The sequence below is a fragment of the Tursiops truncatus genome, chromosome 9, assembly GCF_011762595.2.
Source record: "Tursiops truncatus isolate mTurTru1 chromosome 9, mTurTru1.mat.Y, whole genome shotgun sequence".
In the NCBI taxonomy this organism is placed as follows: Eukaryota; Metazoa; Chordata; class Mammalia; order Artiodactyla; family Delphinidae; genus Tursiops; species Tursiops truncatus.
In genome coordinates, this window is record NC_047042.1 from 65,234,929 (window position 1) to 65,258,354 (window position 23,426).

Below are 23,426 nucleotides of genomic sequence, written 5' to 3' on the forward strand. Positions count from 1 at the left end.
CTAACACATCAGGATTTCCTTGGCTTTCTCTTCTACAGTCATTTCTCCTTTTTTTAGCAATTCATACCACTGACAAATATAGGCAAAAAGAGGCTTCATCCTTCTTTGTATGTTTTCTAGGTGGTTCCCATTACTTGTTTCCCTCGTAGGAAAAAGGGATTCAGAGGTGCGTCAAGAAGGCCCTGGGTTCCCAATCGGCCCTCCTCTGAAAAAAATAGGCAACATCATGAAGGCGTTCAATCTGTGGGGCTTCTGCTCCCAACACCCTCAATGAACAGACTAGGGGCTCTTCTATGCTCTTCAATTCAAGGCAGTGTCTCCCTCCAGGTACTGACTAACTTCAAAAAGAAAAGAGATAACTTCACAGTGGGGAGACCCAGAAGATACCACCTTATCCACATAATCAAGGTCAACATGACCATTAATAAGCATATTAACATCTCATACCCCAATGTGATGCTCTGAAAAGGGCACAACATTACTTCTCTAATATTCTTGCCGAAAATGCATAACCTTAATTTAATCATGAGGGAAATATCAAAAAACCCAGACTGAGGGACGTTCTACAAAATAACTGACCAGTATTCTTCAAAATTGTCCAAGTCATGAAAGACAGGGAAAAACTGAGGAAATGTCACATTGGGAGACATGCCAACTAAATGCAGTCTTGGATCCTGGATCTGGTCCTTAACCAGAGAAAGGAAATTGGTAGAAAAACTGCTGAAATCAAATAATGGTAACAGTATTACACCACTGTTAATTTCCTAGTTTTGATAATGATATATTATTATGCAAAATGTTTAGGGAAACTGGTTGAAGCTTATATGGAACATTCTGTACTGTTTTTTTTGCAAATTTTCTATAACTCTACCATGATTTCAAAATAAAAGTCTTTAAAGACTCAAGTGACTCATACTGGATTTTGCTTTGATTTTCCAGCTTTTGCACAGACTCTGAAATTCTTTATTTTAGACAACCCTTCCCAGGAATCTAGATACACAAATACAAATACAAAGAGAGGAAAAATAAGTTAACAAATTAATAAATAATAATGATTCTTGATTTAATACTACATTTAATAGTTATAAAGTCAGGGCTATTCACTTTTGGTTAGAACACTGGAAACAGAATTGTAAATTTGCAGACACGTCTTTATTACTATTCAACGCTGGGAATGGTAGGGTCTCTTCTGCCCTCTCTCCCCAAACCAGGTCCACCTTTGCCTGTACCTTCATTAGTTTCCTCCTAAGGAAAGTAGGAACCAATCGAATTAGTTGATCTCAGAGACATTTATTGCACCAAGATTACCAGTAAGCAGGCTTACTCGGCCTAAGAGGCATGGATCCAAGCACACCTTCTTCTCTTACATTCCTGTTTCAGACCCAGTCATATAATAATCAGTATATTTTGCCTCTTTCCCTTTTCCTGAACACCTGGTTAAGGGGAGAAGGATTGGGAAGGACAGCAGGAACTCTACTTAGACCTTGAGAACAGCAGAGTCCAGAACAGGGGCTCAGCAGATGCTTCTCTGATTTTAACATGTCACCTTGATTTTCCTTGACTACGGGTTCTCATGTATTATACAATCTCTTATGATCCCAGTGGGAAGAAAACATCATTTTTCATACAGAATTTAGGTGCCCTGACCCCCACATACATAATACTATCAAAAACCACACTCACACTTTAACACAAAGAATTAAAAGAAACCATTCTAAAATATGCTCAAACCAGAGAAAAACATCTGTAAAAGAAGGAAGTGATTTGACCTTGGGAAGCACAATCTGAATTACCTTCTTAATGAATGCCACCGAAAACGTATCCCAGGACACTATTCCGTGGTCCATCAGCTCCACAAAGGCCGTCAGGGTGAAGGACAGCATGTCTCCAAAGCTGGAAAACACAAGATGGTATAAGGGTGATGGGCCCAAGAGCTAAATACAAGGGAAGACAGAAGTGAGAAAGCTTTAGAAAGCTGAATACAAGCAGAACTGTAAGAGATCGCTGGGATAAGCAGCTGGGCCACAGGCAATGTCCTTGCAAACATGAGTCAATAGGCAGGAGGCAGGTGGCTTCACAGAGGGGAGCCAGGGCCTCCGTGGGACACAGCTGGGCTCACACTCTCACTCAGGTGAGCTGTGTTGTACTGGGCAGGTCCCTAATCTCCCTGAGCCTCTGTCTTCTCTGCTGAAAAACTGGATAGTGAAATCTATTTCATCACAGGGCTGCTTGTAGAGCACTTAATAAAGTGTGTAACATACAAGAATTCAGTAAATGATAGCTTAAAAAAGCTTCCCAGCAAACAAAAATTAGGAAGAGGGCAATATGCTTCTTTTATTATCTCTGGGTATCCAACAGGGAAGATTATAAATAATTCTATTAACAGTATTAGCATTTTGCAAAGGATTCTTGTGGTCTATATTTGTGTGTGTGTGTGTGTGTGTGTGTGTGTGTGTGTGTGTGTGTGTGTGTGTTTGGGTGAGTGCATTTACACACACACACATAGATACAAATATATATGTAAGTAAACATATTCATTTCTATATTACACTGGCCAGCATTTTATCTTTAGTTAATAGGCTTTATATAATATCTTTCTAGAATATTATACACAATAACTGTTTGCTGGCCATAGACTTGCTGTGATTCAAAAGGCTGTAGGAAGGGTCTCATGAGTGGGTTAGAAGTCTAAGCAGAGATCAGGCAAGCTCAAGTAAAAGAATGGCCTTCTAAACAAGCTCCACCCGTGACCCTTATCAGACAATACCCTGATTTCTAGGGCTTTCAAAACAACACTGAGAATCTTTTACAGAAACTCACCTCTACTGTAAGTTATCACCATAATAAATAGTAACTCAAAACTCTCAAGAGAAGTACTTTCTCTTCAAGTACATTGAATTACGCCCACCAGGATCTCCACACTATATACAACCACACTGATTCATATGCTTGATTTTTTAAAAATAAAATTAGTTGTTCAGATTCTTAATCTGTAGACTCTTATATATCACAATTGCTACACTACAAAGTCTCATAAAGTGTCTAGATTGAATCTTCCCATCCATTTTCAATTAATAGAATAGGAAACAAGCTCATTTTTTTTTTTTTTTTTTTTTTTTTTTGCGGTACGCGGGCCTCTCACTGCTGTGGCCTCTCCCGTTGCGGAGCACAGGCTCCGGACGCGCAGGCTCAGCGGCCATGGCTCACGGGCCCAGCCGCTCCGCGGCAAGCGGGATCCTCCCAGACCGGGGCACGAACCCGTGTCCCCTGCATCGGCAGGCGGACTCTCAACCACTGCGCCACCAGGGAAGCCCTCATATTTCTTTTAAAACAGCTTCACAATTTCCCTTCTTCCTAGTGTTCTCAGCCCAGCCTCAATAACAGACCTGGAAAATTCTGCATCATCTCCGAAGCTGTGATGCTGAAAAGAGACCTACCAAAGAGGAAGTGGCTCTCAGGAAAGGATCGTGATCCCAAGCTGCCGGAGATCAGAGGGGATGAGGTGCGCCTGATAGAAATGGCTAAGCGGTTGGTTTCTGGAGTCAGACAGCAGAGGCTACCCTCCAGCTCTCAGTGGACAAGGACACATTGTATGCCTCGGTTTCCTCATTTTATAAAAATGAGGACGACAGTGATGCTGGTGGTGGTGGTGATACCTAACTCAGAGGATTGCTGGGGAAATGAAAGGAGCTACCATACTTAGAGCCCTCTAAGCACTGTATAGCACATGGAAGGCAGTATGTGAATGTGAGTTATTATCATTATGCAAAGTGGTATTTTAAAAAGGTACATAAAGCCCATGATTTTCAAATGTCTGTCTTCATTGTGTCAAGAATTCTCTGTCCTTGGAGAGAGGAAAAAAAAAAAAAATTGCAAGAAAAGCCAAACGTTTCAAGCCAGAGAGAAAAGCAGCAAATATTTTTTTAAGGCTTTTCTGAGTCACAGGCGGGCAATCCCAATCATACAGGGTGGCATCAGAGAATCATGCCCCAAAAAGGAAATTCCAAACCAGAAAACTCAAGCTTATTTTAAGAAAACAAAAAAAAAGCAGAAAGATAGGCGGAAAATGGATTAAAAATACTAGCAAGAAAGGTTATATAAAAATTCCAGAATGGCTCTTTCTACAGACAATGAGTCCTAAGAAAATCCAAACATTAGCTTGCAAAAAAAAAAAAAAAGGCAGGAAATTGCCTCAGGAAAATAAGAGAGCCAGGAAATAAAAGCAATTAGTAAGATTTATTAACAGATTATGTAGGCATTAGAATTACTGTGAAAATATTATTACATAATAATGTATAGAATTATTAGTAAACAATATTAGCTAATTTATTATTTTATTATATTATTAGTGATAAACCATATTAGCAATTTTTTTACTTATAAAAAGGAAAAAACAACCACCAAGTGATAACGAATGGCTGACATCTGTTTACACCTGGCACGCTAAAAGACCTCAACTGTTATAAGATGCCCATCTATAAGACATTGGAGGATGGCATTTGTGACCTCCACACAGTGCAAAAATACTGCCTCAGTATTGTCACTAAAAGAACAAGCAATGGAACGGGCAGTGAAAAAGGAGTAACATGCTGCTGAAATCAAACTCTTCTTTATATTCCCTGTAGCTGGGACTAGAGATGATATTAGTCTTCATTAACTGCTTTAAAAGCAAAAGATAAATTGTACTTATGCTGTCTAATTATCTGAATGCAAAATGACTCTGCTCCTTGCTCAATGGACTCATAATCCAAATGGCCTTAGTAACATCTGGGGATTGTCCCTCAAGTGTTCCAGAGCTCTGCCTACAGGCTCCTCAGACAGGCTGCAAGGACCTGGGAAAAAGATGGAGAAAAAGGGAAAGAGTATTGTTTGGTTTCCAAACCTCCAAGCTGCTCTTGGGACCAGGATTTAACTCCCCAAGGTTGTTAAGGAGTTGGAGCACCATTTCTGAGAGTGCAGCTAGGGCTTTCTGTGCTTTGTGATAACCCATTAACGTGAACGACTGACAAATGAGAGAAGCTTCTTCACATCACACCAAGGTGCCCTGGAGAAGGAGAGCTCTCTTGGTCCATCTAATGTTTTATATAAATGTTATATAATTTATATTTATATAAATATTATCTAATTACATTTAATATATTTAAATATATAACTATATACTCTATGGATATAATGTTATTAGACATCTATTATATATAATCATATATATGTATCTTATAAATATATAGGTATAAATGTTATTAGATATACTGTTTATATGTTATGTTATATATTATAAAATATATAATATGCATATATACTATATTATACATATAGTATATATATGACATATATAATTCATTATAACTGGTTGCTGGATGGCATACTAGGTTTACATGAGGGAGAATTTTTTCAAAATTCAACTTCAAATCCTTAGTTGCAAGAAAAGGAGAGCCATGCTAAAACTGTATCACCTTCCAAATCAACGGACTCAATCATCTCATTTCAAATGAGGCAGCTATAAAAGCTCTTCTTGAACCCTGACACAGATGCTTATTTCACTGCTAGAGGAGTGACTCAGGCTCCAAGAGGGAAGGCAGGAGCCAGGGTCCTGTCTCTGAAATCAGTGCTGGGTGCAGAAGATCAAGGCTAAAAGGACGACCAATATAAAGCAACCACATGGCACCTGCGGGGAGCATTTTTATTTGTTTGGTTTATTTTTTTTAGAAGGTGCCAAGCTAAAGATTTTGCAGCACTGACTGACACAAATTAAGCCGACTGCAAACTTTACATGCTGGTTGACAGCCATGTCACAGCCAACACACCATGTGTGCTGGAATGATTCAAATAAATATTTCTCATCAATTCAGTAGAGACCCTCTTCTTTCCAACAAAATTCAGCCAATCTCAAAGCATTTAAATTTTATGCTGCTAATTTTATAAAAGAATAGTGCTTCCAAATGTCTCCACTGGGTGTCATGCTCAAAAGAGAAGCAGAGAAAAGATGAAAATAAAGACCAGTTTCAAAGATATTAATAAATCATACTGAATATATCCCTAATTGCCAGAATTAATGAATATAGTTCTACCCTGCCCTTTGAGTTTTCCCTAGTATTTTATTTTGTTTCTGGTAAAACTTATATACACTGAAATGTATGGATTTCTGTTGCCCTTCAGACATTCCCTTACCCTTTAGAATCACAGCATTTCTTACGTCAGCATATATTCTCTTGGCTCCTTTGTTGAAAATTTAACTGTGGATCAATTTTGGACTCTATTCTATTCCATGGATCTGTCTATCCTCTTACACCAATATCATATTGTGTTAATAACTAACTTTACAGGAAGCCTTGAAGTCAGTTAATGAAATCTTCCAACTTTACTGATTTTTATGAGTTTTTCAAGACCATTTTAGCTCTTCTAGGTCCAGTACATTTCCTTTAAGTTTTTAGGATTGGCTCGTAATTACTTTTTAAAAGATTGTATTTCACTGAACCTAATTTGGAGAGAATTGCTATCTTAAGTATATTGTGTCTTCCAATCCATGAAATGGTATATTCTCCACTTATTTAGGTCTTCTTTAATTTCTTTCAGCAATATATTTTTTTTTCAGTGAACAGATACTGATGTCTCTTGTTAAATTTATTCCTAAGAATTTTATGATTTTTGACACTTTGTAAATGGAAATTATAAAATTTCATTTTCCAGTTGTTTGCTATTAAGGTATAAAAATATGTCATTTTTATATACTCATGTTATATCCTGAAACTTTGCTAAATTCAGCTATGAGATCTAGCAGTTTCTTTATAGATTCCCTAGGATTTTCTACATAGTCAATCATGTCCTCTACGAATAGAGTTGGTTTTACTTCTTCCTCTCTGATCATTATGTCTTTTAACTCTCTCTTGACTTATTGCTATGGCTAAAAACTACAATACAAGGTTGAATAGAAGTGCTACATATTTGCCTTATTCTCAATCTTTATTGGGAGGGGTGGGGATTCAGTCTTCCAACATTAAGTATAACGCTTTTTTTTTTTTGCAGATAGTCTTTATCAGGTTGAGGAAGTTCCCTCTATTCCTCGATTGCTGAGAATTTTTATGAATGACTGTTGGACGCTATGAAATGCTTTTTCTGTATCTATTATCTACTTTCTGTATCTGTAAAGATGCTTTTTCTCTTTAAGTTTTCTCCTTTATTTTGCTAAATACTAAATCACAGTGACTGATTTTTCAGATGTTAAACTATTTTTGAGATAAATCTTTACATCTTTACAGGCCACAAATCTTTTTTTTTTTTTTGCGGTACGCGGGCCTCTCACTGTTGTGGCCTCTCTCGTTGCGGAGCACAGGCTCCGGACGCGCAGGCTCAGCGGCCATGGCTCACGGGCCCAGCTGCTCCGCGGCATGTGGGATCTTCCTGGACCGGGGCACGAACCCGTGTCCCCTGCATTGGCAGGCGGACTCGCAACCACTGTGCCACCAGGGAAGCCCCACAAATATTTTTTATACATTGCTTGATTATATTTGTTCATACGTTTTGCACCTCTGTTGATTAATTTTTATTTCCTGCATTGGCTTTGTCAGGTTTTGGTATCAGAGTGATACTGGCCTCATAGGCCTCATAACATGACTGAGGACTTTTCCCCTCTACCTCTATTTTCTGAAACCATATGTGCAGATTTGGTATTTCTTCTGCATATGTATAATTAAATTCACCATTGTAACCTATTTTCATTGTGTAAAGGCTTTTGAAAATGAATTCAACTTCTTTAACAGATGTGGGTATTCAGATTTTCTATTTCCTCATAGGTCAGTTTTGTGTCAGTTTAGTCCTCAGTTAACGCTGAGATGGAGTAAGGAGAGCAAGAGGTTTATTGGAAGATAGGTGGTGCTTGTGAAAGATAAAGAGGCACAAAGCAAGACTGGGTAAGAATACCCTTCAGACCGCGAGGTAGACATGATGCCTGTGAAAGGAAAGAGGACGCAGACGTAGCTCTGACAGTCCCAGCCAACCCAAGAGGAAGCTCAGTATAAATACGGATTGTTAGAGGGGTCCCACAATGGGCAGAAATGGCCAGGCCCTGGTATGTGCACCGTGCTCATCAGGCTCATTGACTAGGGGCTGCCTAGAAAGAGCGTGTATGGTCTTGGTTTGAAAGCTGTTATGGATCTTGGACGTGCTATAGCAGGAAGCTATCAGCTAACTGTACTCCTCAGGGTTGATGAGCAAATTCTTTCTTGAAGGGAGATTAGAAATTAAAAAAGAAATTAGAAAAGAGTGTTAAAATCTCCAACCATGATTACAGATTTGTCTATACTTCTCTTTAGTTGTCAGATTTTGCTTCATGTACTTTGAAGCCTTATATATGAGGTACAGACACATGTAACACTTTATGTCTTCCTAATGAGCCAACCATTTTTTATTGTGAATTATCTCTCTTAATCTTTGATAATATGTTGCCTTGAAGTCTTATTGTGACTGATATTAATAAAACAAATGTTTTATTATTATCTCCAGTTACATGGTGTATGTTTTTCCACTTTCAAACTACATGTTCTTTTGTATTTATAGTATATCTCTTGTAAACAGCATATAGCTGGGTCCTGCTTTTTCAGATCTGATCTGAAGCCTCTTAATTGAAGAACTTCCTTCATATTTCCTGTAGTGTGTATCTGCTAACAATGAACCATCTTAGTTTTCCTTTATTTGAAAGTACTTTTATTTCACCTTCATTTCCAAGATAGTTATTAGAAAAGAATTCTGGGTTGACAAGTTTTTTTTTTTTTTCTTTCAGCACTTTTAAGAGGTTGCCTTCTGGCCTCCATATTTCTAATGAGAAGTCAGCTCTCATTCTTATTTTCATTTTCTTAATGTAATAAGTTGATTTTCTCTGGCTGCCTTCAAGGTATCCTTTTTATCCTTCAATTTCAGAAGTTTGACTATGATGTTTCTAGGCATAGTTTTCTATCTATCCCACTTGGGCTCAACAAGCTTCTTAGATCTAAAAATTTATGTTTTTCAACAAATTTCAGAAATTTTCTATCATTATTTCCTCAAACATTTTTCTGCCCCGTTATCTTTTTCCTCTCTCTCTGGGACCCCAATTAAATGTATTTAAAATCAACTGTTACTATCTCACAGGTCAATTATTCACTATTCACCTTATCTAGTCCTCAGATTGGGTAACCTATACTGATATATCTTCAAGGTTACTGTCTCTTCTGCCATCTTCAACTCCTACACTGAATTTTTCATTTTAAATATTATACTTTTCAGTTTCATAATTTCCAATTGGTTATTTCTTATTTCCATTTCTCTGCTGAGACTCCCCATCTGCAAATTTAATATGCTAATGCTTTTCTTTAGTCTTTTAATATATTTATAAACATTGCTTTAAAATTTTCATCTGCTATTTCCAACATCTGGGTCATCTCAAGGCAGGCTCTACTGCTTGCTTTATTTCTTTTCTTAAGTATAGGTCATCTTTTCCTATTCCTTATATACCTAGTAATTTTTTACTGTATTCTGAACATTGGGAATGAAACATTGCCAAGGCCATAGTTCAGCTTTGTTCTTCTGAAGAATTGGTTTTTGTTCTAGTAGGAAGTTAACTTGGCTAGAATCAGACTCCAAACTCCTCAGTGAGTGACAGTTTAAATCTCTTCCCAATTCTTCCCATTTCCAGTTGCTAATTTTACCAGGTCCCTTTGGGGTTCCCATACACACGTATATTCACACTTTAGTGATCAGTGATAGATTTGGCAGAGTTTATATATAGATATGGGGTCGTCTCATACCCTCTGAGCCTCCTTCCTTTCATGGATTCCCCTTAATAATCTAGCCGCTCTGCCAGCCCCAAACTATATCCTCTTAGTAACTTACTAACACTGAGGGTTCTTGTCACCCCATGATACCTGGATAAGCAGGACTCCTCAGGCAAAAAGCTGTAAACACACAAATCTCATCTAGGGCTTATTTGTTCTCTCAAAGATTGACTTACTTCTTTCTGTCTGTTTTCAGTTGCTAGACAGTTTCTTCAGACACTTGTTTTTAGATGTTTCTGTTTGCAATATTTTGTCTAGAGTTTATAATTATTATCTATGGTACTTAGTCTGATTAAGCTACTTTGCAATTACCAGGGCCCCGAGCATTGATTTTGTCTGCGATTGATAAATGGAAATCATGATTCACGCTTAGTCACACTTCCAACACCTCTATATACCAAAAGATTAAAACTACTGGCAGATAAATTTTAAGAAATTATTTTGGCTTCAGAGCCCAAAATTCTTCTGCATTAGCAAATTGTATGAGGTTGTTAGAGAAAAAATCAGTTTGAATCCCAACACCACCTCATTTTAACTTCATCATAAAGGAAACAATTCTAATTTTACTCATCTTGTATGGTGGATAAAAGTGTGAATTAGAAGTAACGAGTGTAAACATTGAGACAATGCCCAGGACAGAGTAAATTCCCATAAAAGATGGCTTCTACCGCTATTACCATTAAGTGCTTCTACTATATTAAAAATATATATCAAAGTTAGGTTTAAGAAGCTTTACCCTAAAAACTCAATATTTCTACTTTATTAGAATTTAATAACTGAAGAGTTCCTGCAGTTAATATTTCTTCTAGTGGGAGGGGTAGGGGAAGATGAATGATTTGAGACCACTATCATACACTGATCAGAATTTTCTCTGAAGGCTTAAAAAATAAGGTGCCCATTTTCAGATACTGTTCAGTCTTCCTTCTCAAACCGAAACTGTACACTTAACAACTTAGCAAAATGGGACTTTGTTCAACCTATTATAGAGAGTTTGTTAGATCCTCTTTGGACTCACCTTGTTTAGTGGATAATAAAGGCACTGAGGAGGGAATACTCTAAGAAAGAAGTTTTGAGATTTCCAGACGTAATTATCAGGCAATTCACAAATATATAGGTGGTTGAACACATTCTCAGACTGAAAGTAAATAATTTTCATTCCATACTTCAGCCCTAAATATTTTTTTTAATGCGGATCTTTTTCTTACCAAACCACTGAAGAAAATCAAAGACTTTTGACTTTGAACATCACATAGGCCACAAAAAAGAAAGTTTTTTTTTAAGTAATACATAAAATTATGCCTAGCCTTGCTCCAGGAGAAGGGTAGCAATCCTGATGTGATCATTTTATGGTTACAAACATAAAATACTCTTTCTACCACAAAGCAAAGAGAAAAGGTTAATAAATTTTTAAAGAACCTGTTCATAAGAACATCAAAAAGGGGCTTCCCTGGTGGCACAGTGGTTGAGAATCTGCCTGCCAATGCAGGGGACACAGGTTCGAGCCCTGGTCTGGGAAGATCCCACATGCCGCGGAGCAACTAGGCCTGTGAGCCACAACTACTGAGCCTGCGCGTCTGGATGGAGGCTGTGCTCCGCAACAAGTGAGTCCGCGACAGTGAGAGGCCCACGCACCGCGATGAACAGTGGCCCCCGCTTGCCACAACTAGAGAAAGCTCTCGTACAGAAACGAAGACCCAACACAGCCAAAAAAAAAAATAAATTAAAAAAAAATTAATTTAAAAAAAAAAGCAAAAATAAATCACTTACTCAAAACATCTAGACACATAGTTACACAATCAGTCAGAGGACAGGGTTTCATTAGGCAGAGAAGAAGGAAGTGTTATATCATCTGAATCAACGCATCAGAAATTCTTACCAAGGCTTCATGATCTTCTGCAATTTCTGGTATCGTCTGCAAAATTCAAAAACAGTCACGTAAGGAGCATGTGTGAAAGCAATGAGTTTTACACAAATTACATATCACGAAGAAAGCCCAGGATGAGATATAGGGCAGATTTAACAGTCATTAAGAGAACTTAATTCATTTCAAAACATTTCTCCAAGCAATAAATTGGTGTTTTTTTTAATGATACAAAACAATCAAAAGATGGGAATTAAACCACTGTAACCAACCTATTGCATTTACTTAAGAGTAAAGGCAACAAGAACACTCCATTTGGCTCAGAATGGGTATATATTCAACAGGGGGAAATCCCTAGAAATAAGAGGGGCATATTTTCAATGAAAAAGCAGAGCCAAAAAACACTAGTCCAGTTGTTCTTAAGTACATGCTCAACAATGGAGAAATACTTGATTATCTTTCTTTGGTAAAATGCCCACTAATTCTACTTTCTCTTTTCTTAAGAGAAAAAAAAAAAAAAAAAAAAAGCTTCTTCTGAAGGAAGACACCGTGAGACATTGCAATAATTCCAGGACCACAGATGGAACCCTGGGACAGTAGTCTGCAAAAAAAGTGCACAATCAACAAAACATGTCTGTAAAAAAGGACAATTATGCTTCTTTAAAAACTAAAGATTAGGTCAAAAAGATTCGGAAACAAGTGTTTCTAACCTTATCAAACCACTTCCCATTCCTCAAGTCTGCCACATTTCTCTGGCATTAAGTGTGTTCTTCCCTCTGCTGGGGGAATACCCTTCCCCTCCCTGTCGGACTAGCTAAGTCCTACCCCAAATTCATCTGATTCAAGGCTCCTCTGTGCAGCCTCCCTGACTTCTGATTTCCCTTCCTTGACCAGACTGAGGGTGGCGCCCATGTCCACAGTGCTGAGAATACATCAGCTGCATGACTTAGGACATCTCACTGTCCTTCTAGCTACCTGAAGGCAAAGGCTCGCTCTGTAACTCAACTACTATAATGTCAGGCACATGCAGAGTAGGTACTCAATTCGGAAGAAGTTAAGTTTCACATTTTCGACCACATAAAATGTAACCACTTCAGAAACCTAACTGACCACGAGAAGATCAGATCTAGTATTTGATAAAACTGGCGAGTTAGGGCTTCCCTTGGCGAGTTAGGGCTTCCCTGGTGGCGCAGTGGTTGAGAGTCCGCCTGCCGATGCAGCGGACGCCGGTTCGTGCCCCGGTCCGGGAAAATCCCACATGCCGCGGAGCGGCTGGGCCCGTGAGCCATGTCCGCTGAGCCTGCGCGTCCGGAGCTTGTGCTCCGCAACGGAAGAGGCCACGGCGGTGAGAGGCCCGCGTACCAAAAAAAAAAAAAAAAAAAAAAAAAAAAAAAACCTGGGGAGTTAAAAATGTATATAAGGTGATCTTCCTCTTCCTGCGCCCTTCCCCCTCCTTAACCTGCCTTTATTTAAATATATATATATATATATATATATATTTGATATATATAGAAAAAATGCACTACCTAAAAGTTGAGAATTATATTTTATTCGCTGGACTTTCTGAGGACTCAGTCCCAGAGGCAGCCTCTCAGATAGTGCTGAGGGATGGCTCCAAAGAGGAAAGGGAGGAGCCGGGACACATAGGAGTTTTGCAATAAACCAGGGAGTCAGAACATCAAAAGATTATGGTTAACTAAAGAAAAACCAGACATCTTAAGTTAATGGATTTAGTGCTTTTCCATATATGAGAAGATGCAACAGTCTGGGCTCATTGAAATCATTCCTTTGACATGCACCTTAGCGATTTAGGGCCAGTATCCTGCTTTTCTCCATCCTGAACCCCCTCAGGGTGGTGGGAGGCAGCTGCAGTGGCTGATGACGTGATGGCCACAATGTCCTTTGTTTACTGATATGGCAGGCAGACATTTTTCATCCACATATATGTTAGCTTCCTTTCCTTCTCCTTCAAATAGCCATTGGGCAGAGTGGAAGAAGTAGGTGGCCATGGGGAAGGAGGCCTGAGCAGAGTTTGGGCCCTTTTGCAAGAGCCAAACACTACCCTCCACTAAAAGGAACTGGGGTTCCTTGGAGAAATGACTCGGTCCAGGGCTGGAAAGATGTAGATAAGCCTGGAAAATTTCGCTGAGCCAAAAAGTACAGAAATGCTCAAAGAATAATGGGAGACAAGGCAGGACACAGAATACAGCTTGATGAAGTTTCCAAAGCCATATCTGGGACAAACTGGACATCAAAATAAATAATAATAGTGATAAATTATAGCCCAATGAATAAAACAGGGAACAAATGGCCTACATTGCTTTAAAGAGTGGTGTGTTAGTATTGTTGAAGAACCAAATCTCTGGAAGAAAATATACAAACCTGATTTGTACCACTTTCCATTTCCCATGGTGTAACTACTCCAAAATTATTTCTTAATTATTTACAAAGGGGCGACATTGCATTACAGGGAGATACCAGGAAGGCGCTATCTTAACAAGTGGTCAAAGTGAACATCAGTAATAAGACAAAGAGACATCATGTGCCATTAAGAGGATGCAACGAAATAAACACAAGCATCTGTGATGTTCTAGCCAAAGACATATGTTTTCTAAACGAAGAAAACACTGGAGAAACCTGTAGAAAAAGGACTTCGTGTTTCAGTAGGAAACTATGCAGTGTCTCTGGCTTACTCTTCTGGGTTATCCAGCCCTGATTCCAGCCCTGCTGTCTTTAAGCTGTAGGTAACTGATGCATATGTATATTTTGTCCTGCCTAGTGGTGATTTAATTAACTTCCTCCCTGCAGGTGAAAAACCAGTTTTGTCTCCATTTGCAATTCACTTCGACATTGCTCTGTTTCATATAAATTTGTGCCCTTTTGACTCTCCCTTTGAACCAGTGAAAACATCTCCCTGGTTCCCTCATATCAGATGAGTAAAATACATCTTTTAACACATATTCAATTTTATAATCTCTATGAAAGCCATGCTTTTATCTTTCCCTGATAATTACCTTTTAATTAATTACCTTTTAATAAACCCCAACTGGGGAATATTCTAAAAATGGCTCACCTCTAATCTCAAAAAATGTCAAAGCCATGAGAGAAAAGGAAAGACTAAGGAATAGCTCCAGATTGCAAGAGACTGAAACCACCCGCCTTGGCCAGGCACTTGGATGAGTTGTCTGGCAACAAGAGGTCCTGATAAGGTGCTGCCACCAAAAACTAACCGGGAGAATTCGGGAGGGGCCGAAAAGAGGGAGGAGAGGCCAGTCCATATGTCCTATCAACCTCCCAGAATCCTTCTCACTGGAATCCATCTTGGCTGAGAGATGCACGTGCCACCAGGAAGGACCCCGAGTCAGTCCAAATATGAGCACAAGCAAGATGACTGGCCAGAGACCACTTGGAAACTAACCCCATTGCCATAAAACCTGAGATTGTGAGCCACGTGGAGGAACAGCTCTCCCAGCTTCCCTGACCCTGCTGCTCTCTGCCCGGACTCCCCTTTCCAATAGTCTTTTGCTTTGTCAGTACATGTGTCTCCTAGGACAATTCATTTCTGAGTGTTAGACAAGAGCCCACTCTCGGGCCCTGGAAGGAGTCCCCCCCTTCCTGCAACAATTAGGAGAAGACAGGACAACTGGGTGCCAGGGGCTCTCTGGAGTTAGGTCTTTGTAAAGGACACAAACAGGACAACTGGTGAAACTTGATCTTGCAACTTCTCCATTAAGTCTGGAACTGTTAAATTAATTGAACAAGGAGGCCTTTAGACCGAAGGGGCTCTAATGCTCTGGAGGCCTGTAAAAGCAATCTAAAACCCTAAACCTGCAAATGCCTCCAGGTTAGGAAATGGAAACCTAAGGACAAGCAATCACAAACAGCCAACTAGACTTTAAACTACAGCTAATCCAACAACTCCCTTGCTTTGCTTCCACTTCTTCTCTACAAGAGTCTCCCCTCTCCCCCACCAGCCCCGGTGGGTAGAGTGTTCCTAACCACTTCCAGTTTGGCACTGACCGATTCTAACTGATTTTTGCTCAAATACACTCTAAAAATTTTTAATATGCCTCAGTTAATCTTTTAACAGAACTGCTACAAAATTAATGCTGTGGGATGTGTGTGTGTAACATATAAAGCAGTCACTGCAATTTTCCAAAATAACTTTCTCGCTTAGGGCCTGAGCATCCTTAGGTTTATCTATGTGTTCTACCCCCTGTAGCAGACCCTGGCCTTAGAAAGTTCTCCCTGACCAGAGTGCAGAAAGAAATTCATTGCCTAAACAGTGTTTCTTACTTCTCCACTTCCTCACTTTGGCTTCAGAGTAAACGTAAGCAGAAGACGAACTTTTTGTTGTGATGTCTGTTTTCCTAACTGAGTTTCTCTCTCTCTCTCTCTCTCTCTCAATATATACTCACTTTAAAAGAAACATATCTGGAGAACAATTGATTCTCGAAAGACTGATGTTTCACAGTGATCAGAAGCCCCTCACCTCAGCCCAAGCTATGGCATCTCTTCCCGAGCAGAAGATAATCTCTTCTTTAAACAGGCTGTGTGACCCCTTCTCATTTCCATTACCGGAGTGATAGACAAAGACACAGAAACAAAGCAAAAAGGGATGGCCAGGCGGAGTTCCAGCATAAGGGATTTTCTGCCACACAACCCCCGACAAAGCCCTAGACGGTTGGCCCCTTTAGCGTTTGTGATGCAAATTTCTGGCAGGGCCCCAGAAGGGCTGCTGCAGTTGGAACTCCCTGAGCTCTGCTAACTGCAGCTCCAGGAGAGCAGACAGAGGGAGCTGGGAAGACGCAGCAGGCTTCTCAGCTGGGGCCCACAGACCACACAGAGCAGGTTCTTTCCGACTCTGTCTGGGGAGGTACTTGCTCCTCCCCATGGCCTCTGTCCGAGGTGAAGTGCAAGACACACATGGTGTGACCTGTGCTTGGCGGCTGGCAAAGAGTCGCTGATGAATTTGGCCTGGCCTGGACCTTCCAGAACAACCAAGGATTATAAGAGACACTGAATTCTCAGAAGCGACAGCATGAGTTAGAGCCAACAATCCATGTCCGTGGAGGTTAACAAAGTTACTTTCAAAAAAGAAATTCATCTTTTGTGTGAAGACAAAATTTCAAAAAATGTCACACGTAGTCGCAAACTGTCATGCATGTTTGTATTTTCTACGCACACACATACACCCATGTGCCTAACCCAGTGTCAGGAATATTCAGCACTTAAATAATATATACTTTGCTAAATGAATAAAACCTGCAAATCCATCCTCAAGTGTGGGTGCCAGGCAACATCAAAGCCAAGACATCATTTCAGGGTGCTTAATTCAGGTCATAACTCAATTTTCACATCTCCTGAGAAACAGTCACAGCTCTGATTCCAGCCAGGAGGAAACGATCTGAATAATCGAAGTTTAATATGAAACTGTTCGTGTGCTAACAATGACAATTGTTATAAACACAAACACACATAGCTATACATACACCCAAACATCCTCATCTGCGTCATCTATATGACAGAATGCGGAGGGGATTGATAGTTTATACAGCAAATGTGGTTTGTTTTTAAGACAATTACTTAAGGGCTTTACATATCTCTAAAACAACTACGGGACTCTTTGACCTGTTCCTAATACAGCCAATTTCGGAGAAATGACCAACCAAGCAAATAAAAAGTACTTATAAATTCCCCAGATCAGTGAAAGCTCCTCAAATACCTCACTGCTATTTTTCTTAGGAAAGCTAGAATCCCTAAGGAAACGCCAGCCCAGTATTGCCCAGGGTGTTAGGAATGGACATACCCCCGATATGAATGGTAAAGTACAAATTAGGACACGTCAACAAGCTATGGGGCTGTTCTTAATTTAACACAGCTTCAACATGTGTATATCCTCTGAATCGGGAATTTTATTCCAACAGAATAAATATTCACAGAGATTCTGCTGAAAGAAAAACTGATGAGAGAATGTTCATAATCCTGAAAAAACCTGAAAGCAGTGTAAATATCCAACAACAGGGGAATGGTTAACTCTACTCTGCATATCCTTGAAATTCTCCTATTACATTGCATATCAATTGTACCTCAACAGAGCTTTAAAAATGAATTAATAGGCAGATAACAAAAATGATGAGGGGAATAATATTTAACCACGTGGGAATATTGTTAGGTACAAAAAGCAGGCTACAGAGAGCATGAATAATATAATTCTACTTTTGTAAAGCCAGTGTATGTGTGTGCGTGTGTATCTAAAAGCATATACAAAAACAATATACACCAAGATGTTAAAAATATTTGTCTCTGGAAAGGGAGATTACAAATGACTCTTATTCTCCTCCTTCTGCTTATTTTTTAAACAATAAATGTATTTTTTTTATTAAGGAGAAAAAGCTAATTCAAAAAAAATGAGTTTTTCGTAAACATGTGAATTTAATTTCTTTCACTCTTAACTTTTCTGCCAGAGTGTTGCTACTGCTTACTCATATTCCAAGGGCATAATTTTCCTGTCATGTTGCCAAGTGGGAAACTATAAGGATCCTTTCATTCTTGGAAATGTTCCCCCTGTTCTTCTGATGGGTGAACAGTAGAAGGGCACAGGGTAAACTGTCCAATTGTCTATGTGCATAGCAGCATAGAAAAAGAACACAGTGTTTTGTTAAAACCCAAAGAAAAGCAGTGTTATTCACTACAATGGATTTAGAGTTGCAGGTACAATATTTTTTCTTTCAAATAAAATAAAATATATAATTTCTGAGAAATCTTTACAAAAAACCACTGCCCATTCCTTAATGGGCACCATTTCCTGGCTCAGGTTGGGGAAACAAGTTTCCCCACAAATTTATTTGCTTCTACATCGATGTTTCAAGCTGAAACTAGACATGGAATTTCAAAATTCCACAAGAATGGAAAGATTAAAATTCAAGTTTTAGACACTGTGTTCTGCCAAAGTGACACTTCCCCTTGCTCCTTTGTGGCTAATTTTCCCCCCATCGTCGCTCCTGGTACCAGCTGGAGAGAGACCTTTAAAAGCTCAGCCTTGGGCAATGGCAAACAGGCAAGTGTATCTTTGAATCTCATTACAGCTCAAAGTAAGCAGAAAAATTCCAGCTACATTTCTTCAGTGTTTCCTAAAAATTTCCACAGGTCCTGCTCAGGAAACCTCTGCCCTTCCCAGCTGGAAGTCTGCCCAGGAGTCATAAGTAAATGCCTTCCAAATTGTAGGGTCTATTTAATTTGTGCCGTTTATATTCCAGAGGTTTCCTGTTAATTAATTAAAGTCTTGTTTAAGTTTAATTGAGAAGCCGGGTTTCCTTTTAAGAAAAGTGTCTTTCTCTTTTCTTTTTCATCTGAGCAAAAGATCTGAAAATAGCTGTGCATTAAATGAGCAGCTTCTTAGCATGAGTTGCAGGACCTTGCAGAAGGAAGGGAGGAGGTTGTACAGCACCAGTGCCCTCTTTCCTCCATCCCTAAGTGTAGCATGACCTATAACTTATATAAAATGGTGATGAGGGCACACACTAAGGTGATTCAGAGAGACATCATCCCTTCCCAGTAACATAGTGTGTTGGGAAAGTGTAAGAGACAATGCAAACCGGAACTCACCCAAGATCTGGTCTTGAGTTTTGCTCATCTGTCTGAAATCTGGCTGCATGTAACAAATTGGGATGGCTTACAGATTATAAATAATTAAAATATTAATGAGGATGATACAGTATAGAAAAAAAGAATTCAGTTACTGTGGTCCACATAAAGTAAATTCAGTATTAACATGTGAAACATAGAGATATAATTCAGACCTCCTGTCCCCAGTGATCAGTCTTTGGGTCACTCAGTAAGTCAAGATGAATTATAGAGTAAGGCAACAGCACAGATGAAAAGTCCTAATGTTGACAAGACAATACATAGTACCAGTTTTTACTCTTTCTCTTCTGGAGCACAAGGTGGGAGTGTCCCTTTGATGAGTCTTATCAGCTGAATTGTGTCCCCCCCCCAAATTCATATGTCGAATCCCTGCCCCCAGTGCCTCAGAATGGGACAGTATTTGGAGGTAGAGCCTTTAAAGAGGTGATTAAGTTAAAATGAGGTCATTAGGGTGTGTCCTAATCCAATCTGACTGGTGTCCTTATAAGAGGAGGAAATTTAGACACACAAAGAGACACCAGGGATGCTTGTGCTCAGAGGAAAGATGATGTGAGGACTTAGGAAGAAGGTGGCCATTAGCAAATCAAGGAGAGAGCTGCAGAAGAAACCAAACCTGCCAACACCTTGATCTTGGGCTTCCAGCCACCAGCACTGTCCGAATGTAAATTTCTGTTCTTTAAGCCACCTGGTCTGTGCTATTTTGTTATGGAAGCACTAGCAAACAAATATACTGAGAAACTAAAAAAGTAAAGCCCCTAACATGCATTTTCCCTCATTGTCAAATATATAACTGCCAACCTCCAGAGGTACTGGAGCTCAGCTCCAGTCCTCTATTCAGGGCGCATATCACATGGACTCTGGCTATCAGCGTATGTACCACTGTAATTGTAATTAATTGCAATTCTGATAAATTTGGAAGCATTAACACAATGTCATTCTGAATATTCCAGAGCTTAAGCCCCTGGGTACTTAGGTATTTGTGGCAGAACCACCTAATATTAGCAGGTTCCATTATGACTGGCTCCGATGCAGTGTTTTTGATACATCAATGGCTGGGACTTAGATAAATCAATAAACATGAGGACAGTTTTACATTTTTATCTAACACCTTGTAAATGTGATGGAGGCAGAAGCTCCCAGGGCTCACTGTCCCACCAGAAGCAGTGGTGGGCGTGAAGAGGGGTCTACCACATGTGGCAGTCCCATGAAGTTGTCCACAGTTACCAGGGAAGGTGGTTGCAATCACAACTCGCAATCCACTGCTCACTAGTAACAAGGAACGAGGGATCTGACACGCGCTACCCTAGATTTCAGCTGGAGCTTCCAACAAAGACAGAACCCTCTTTCTCCTTTTCCTTGGGCCAGTCTCCTGGATCCTTAAACTAATTTAACTTTCCTCAAGCTGTTTCAAGCTCCAACCCCAATTTTTCAGTAACCACTTTGGATTCTGGTAACACCCAGGATTTGAGATTCTCTGCCCTACTCTAAGCTGATGTTTGCCAAAAATGTAATGAGCAGAGTTTTAGTCATCATCAAAAAAATAAATGATACCTGTCTACAATTGAGCCTTTCCAGATCACCCAGTCCTGCCTGCCAGTCCTCTTGGATTTGACTCCCCTGCCCCCATTCACTCCTAGATATTTTCTCTACTTCTTTATGAAGGCCTCCAACTCCAAACTCTAGAGAACATTCTTATACAGGAGATATTCTTGCTGTTATAAAACATGCTCTCTTTGAATGAGGGGAAAAAAAGAATCTTCATTAGTGCCAACTACAGAGGCTAAATAATGCCAAGTGTAGGAGGAGACAGGAAGGAAGAAAGGAAGGAAGGAAGGGAGTGGGTCAAGATAGGTCTCTACCATGTACAGTCAGCAGGTCATTCTTTAAATCACCACGTACTGAAGAGAGATTTAACTGGCCCAGGTTTACACCCCAATTCTAAGTGCTATTTATTCTTTCCTAACAAATGCCTATTTCAACTCTGCACATTATTTATTTAGCAAATTACTATGTAGTTAGCTGGCTCAGCATTCTCACATGCTCTAACTGGCATGCTCTAACAGTCTTCACCAGTTGCACCTGACTATACGGAAATGAGCAGTGTCCTGTGGACCCTACCCTGGTATTCTGTGGTCAAGGGAGTTATCTGTCCACACATGTAAAAGCTAGACCCATCTGGCTCTGTAGCCAGAGAATCACACCAGAGATCAAACCCTACCCTGAGAAGGTGAGCTCCCCAATGCCCATTCCTTCCTTGCTCATGGTAGAACTCAAACTCCTTCAAGGCCCATTCACTGATACCTCCCCCCACACCCCCCTATAAGGTTCCATGAGATGTAACTGGTCCAACCTCTAGACTCCCAGCCCTCAGGAGGAATTGTACCTCAACTGAATTCTGCCTCCATAAATATTTAGATGGCAAGGTTCACATCATTTAAAATTTTCCCAACTTCCACTTTTTTGCACACAATGGGTACCTAATAAATGTTTATTGTACTTAATGATAAATAATTAAGGACATGTATTTCATCAGTCAAGTGTTAATTTTTTAAAAAATTACTTCAGGGATGTTATTTTGACCTGGTTTAAGACTTTGAAACATAAGGAGGTATTCTAACTTTTTAAAAAAATGGAGTCAGGGAAGGAAATCTTTTTTTAGGGATAAGCAAAGGATGTGAGGGATTTATATTTTGAAGAATTATAATTTGTGTTGGAAAGGCCCTTAGAGATAATGACTAATATTTTTCCTTATAAATCTAAAATTTCAGAGATTGTCTTAGATAATGGCTAGTTGGTGGGTGGAGAACATAGTGATACATTACGAAACCACAGACCACACATTATCTTAAACGCCATTTTTTTTTCCCTGAGCCTAGACAATTCCTGGCATTTAAAACTAGAAATTGCAAGTACAAGAAAAGTAACAAATACCCAAAACATTACAAAGTACAGGACAGATTGGAAGTCTAGGTAAAAGATGCTTACTCAGTGCCGCTTTCAACCATCTGCGTGAGGAGAGAGATGCCATCCAGATTGATAAACTCCTGGGCAAACGTGACATCCCGGGAGAGGCTGGCCAAGTCCTTCAGGGCCTCCAGCTTGGCGTCCATACTCGACGACTGGATTCGTTCATGGAGCTGGTGGGCGTTTTGAGCCTCACCGGGGACAAAAACAAAGCACAGTATTCACGGAGGAAACCACAACAGACAAAATATTAACATCTCATTGAGAAATGAAGACTCAAAGGCCAAAAGCACAAGACCAGATGAGTATTACAAACCAAATGCAGGTTTCCAATCATAATGACTCCACCTTCAGGCAATGCCTGTCAATTTCACAGCGGGAATCAGTTGCCCTCTTTTGACAGGACCCATATTCCCATCTCAAGGAAAAGCAAGAACCCAAGAACAGTAAAACCCCAGAAATGGAGCGGGTATGGCAGTGCGGAGGGGAGAATGTTTACTTTTTAAGTAAAATTATTATCTATAAATGACAGAAAGCTATTTGCTTAATTAAGCAATTACACAAATTTATACAGCATGTTCACCCATTCCGTCAATACTCTGAGTAATAACTGCCTACACACAATGTTTAAAAGCTTCATTAGACACCCAAATCATCTTTCTGGGTTTCGGAAAGTCTTCCAGCACAGCACAATGCGGCTTGTAAATTCCACTTTTCAACAACTCGTGTTTCACTGTGCATTAGCTATTGCCTAAATAATTAGGCAACCAAATTAGCAGCTTTGTCTCCAATTAAAGTTCCCCTTTTTAAGGCATTTGCATGTTGCTTCTACATGCAGGACAGAAGTATACTGGAGGAGCTGAACTTCTAGATAATAATGTGTCTTCTGTATTTCTCATTCACCCAGTCAAGGTTTCCATATCTACCTTTCAGTTGGGACAGAAGGTAGGAAAAATAAGATAATAAATTTTTCTGCCTGTGTTTTTGCTTAATAAAAATAACTGAATATCTTTGTAGTTATTAACTCAAAACTGCAATGGTTGAAGCACTCTGCCATTCTCATATTCTCCTTTGAAACTTGTCATATTTCTGAGAAAGGGGAAGAAGGTATATTTGACCCCAACAATGAGGCATCTTCTCCCAAAGAG

At 39.6% G+C, this 23,426-nt stretch overlaps 1 protein-coding gene across 8 annotated transcripts in view; it reads right to left on the reverse strand.

Annotated features, from left to right (window-relative positions):
* The window catches only part of ELMO1 (engulfment and cell motility 1), a 550,854-nt gene that overhangs the window by 359,184 nt on the left and 168,244 nt on the right, over positions 1-23,426 (reverse strand). For all 8 annotated transcript variants that reach the window (XM_073809835.1, XM_073809833.1, XM_033863159.2 and 5 more), the window contains 3 exons: positions 22,300-22,469; positions 11,683-11,718; positions 1,794-1,893 (listed from right to left, as the gene is read on the reverse strand). In XM_073809835.1, coding sequence (XP_073665936.1) covers positions 1,794-1,893; positions 11,683-11,718; positions 22,300-22,469 — 306 coding nt within the window. The remainder of the gene's footprint in view (positions 1-1,793; positions 1,894-11,682; positions 11,719-22,299; positions 22,470-23,426) is intronic.